The sequence below is a fragment of the Rhagoletis zephyria genome, unplaced genomic scaffold (assembly GCF_001687245.7).
Source record: "Rhagoletis zephyria isolate East Lansing unplaced genomic scaffold, Rhagoletis_zephyria_1.1 Rzeph_scaffold_23184, whole genome shotgun sequence".
In the NCBI taxonomy this organism is placed as follows: Eukaryota; Metazoa; Arthropoda; class Insecta; order Diptera; family Tephritidae; genus Rhagoletis; species Rhagoletis zephyria.
In genome coordinates this window covers 2411-4862 of record NW_016180242.1, presented here as the reverse complement: position 1 = coordinate 4862, position 2452 = coordinate 2411, and the positions used below count along the sequence as shown (strand labels likewise).

General features: G+C 33.9%; 1 protein-coding gene across 1 annotated transcript; it reads right to left on the bottom strand.

Moving 5' to 3' along the window:
• Nucleotides 1-339: 339 nt before the first annotated feature.
• Nucleotides 340-1324, bottom strand: LOC108381631 (uncharacterized; the record flags this gene model as incomplete). The annotated part of the gene is made up of 4 exons (XM_017638045.1): nucleotides 340-487; nucleotides 611-852; nucleotides 929-1048; nucleotides 1139-1324. Coding segments are annotated over 4 exons (696 nt in total), but the record flags the coding sequence as incomplete, so codon positions are not given.
• Nucleotides 1325-2452: the final 1128 nt, after the last annotated feature.

The window sequence follows — 2452 nt, the reverse complement described above, 5'->3', positions numbered from 1 at the left end:
ACGCTGCCGAATGTCCTCCATGTAAGGTAGGGTAGTTGCGAAACGTGCTGCGTATCACCAAAGGATTTCCGTGTTTAAAAGGAACTGTATGGAATTTTTTATTTTTATTAAAATTTACTCACAACTTTGCCTTCACAATGTATTTCTTTAGTTATCGCCATTGCCAAATTTATTACAACCTTTAAGTTCTTTGCTCTCCAGAAAAGGTTTTCATTATTTTAACAAAGAAAAAAAAAACAGAAATTACAAAAGATTACCCAACACATAATTTAAGCGTTCAACGACATTTGCATTATTCTCCTAGCTAGTTCATTAGCCTCATGCCTCATGCAATCTCAGTCAAAACCATTCGGATATCAGCTCAAGTAGCCCCCGTGGACACCAATGCCTATATTGCGCACATTCACCATTATGTCCATGTACCTCTGCCGCATAAATATCCATATGTTGGAGTTGGTGTTCACTTTCGAGGGCAGATGTCGTAGGCCTATTAAAAAAAATTACAAACACAAGAACACAAATAAAATGCGCCCCAAATGAGTAATCATACGGGCGAAAAACAATAGAAACTTGTCTCCTTATCACCAGCAACACACACACATAAACTCACATGAATAGAATTTTGAAAATGCTGCCGAGTACTCCATTATGCTCATCCAAATTGGAAGCGGACACATCGCAAATTGTCCTCAACAGACACGCTGTGCCATTTATTTCGTAATGCTCCAGATAACCAACAATGCTGTGATAGAATGCGTTGCGTGTGTACAATTGGGCAAAGCTTCGACGACGGCGACTAGCCAATGGTATCACATCGTTGCCAATGCCCACGAATTCTTCATCTATGTTCCACTGGTAGGTGTGGGACGAAAGAAGTTGCAGAAATTTTAAAACATATTACTTTCTTCTTTGTGAACAAACTTTTTACCCGATCAATCCAGTAGTAGTAGGAATCATTTGCTGGAAAACCATAATTCGCTTCAAAATTAAAAGCCATGTATACATTGCGATTGGGCAGATCGAGCGGCATTGCCACTGCAGCCAAGTACTGAAAATGTTGGTGAAAGCCACGGTGTTAATTAACGAAATATGGCAATCACATTTATGTCAGTTGTTTTGTTTCAAAATAGTCACTTACGCCCTGTGAACCGCCTCTGGGGAATGCCACTATGCTATGCGCTAGCTTTTTGAGACAAATTGGCACCAGACACATAACAAATAGACCGTTTTGAATTTCTTTTCCACCAGATAAATGCATGTTTTGGTTAACGAATTTTGTGGTATTGTATTGTGGAATGTTAGTTTGCAACTGCAATGCAGAATTCTGTTTAGTGCAATCAGTGCAATTTGTACAGAGCGAAAGCAATTTCAAATATACAGGGTGGCACAATGGGAATGAGCGAGCTACATGTATTGGGATGCCTAAACACAAAAACTGGAATAATACATTTTTGTTAATTTACAAAATGGACATGAATTTTTGGTAATTAATAATTTGGACATTTTATGTCGATTAAAAAAGAGCCATACATTTCTGGAAATTTAAAAACTGAACATAAATGTTTTTTTTTTTTAAACTGACCATTCTTCATAAACTCTTTTTTTGTCATAAAAAAAATAGACATAATTTTGAATTTGAAACTGGAAGTATGGATATACTTTTTTGGTCATTTAAACTGTAGGCAGAAATTTTTAGTCATTAAAAACTGGTTATTAAGAACTGGAATTTCAAAGACATGACGTAAATTTTTGGTGATCATAAAAACTAGGCAATCTTTTTTGGTAATTTCGTAAACGGACACACATTTTCTAACTCTAAAAAACTGTCCCCAATTGTGTTTTATTTAAAAAATAATTTCAAATCTTTAATTATTTAAAAATTTAACACTAGTTTTTAGTCATTTAAAAACTGACCTTAATCATTTAAAAAGAGACATAAAGTTTAGGGCAATAAAACTTGAAAAACGACATTTTTGATACTTTAAAAATTTTGTTGGCCATTATAAGACAGAAAATAAATTTTTGGCCATAAGAATACAGTACATAAATGTTTGGCCTGGCTGGGCATACATGTTGGAATTTTTAAAACTAGACTAAATTTCTGATCGTCTTAAAACCAGGAAATAATATTTTGGTGATTAAAAAGGTAGACATAAATTGTTGGTCATCTAAAAATTGAGCATACGTTTTTGGTATCCCGTAAAGTTTTCAACATAAATTTTTAATCATTTAAAAAATTATCATATATTTTGAAATAAATTTTAAGGACTGGACATACATGCCTTTTTAGATATTTAAAAACTGAACATAAATTTCTGACGAGAAATGTGAGCAAACATTTTTGTTTAAGAAATTTTAAGAAATAAGAAATTGGATGCAAGAATAATGCAGAGCTTTTCGTTTCTCATCGACAAGGCATTGTAAGAGCTTTGAAGCTTTTCGCTGCTGAAAG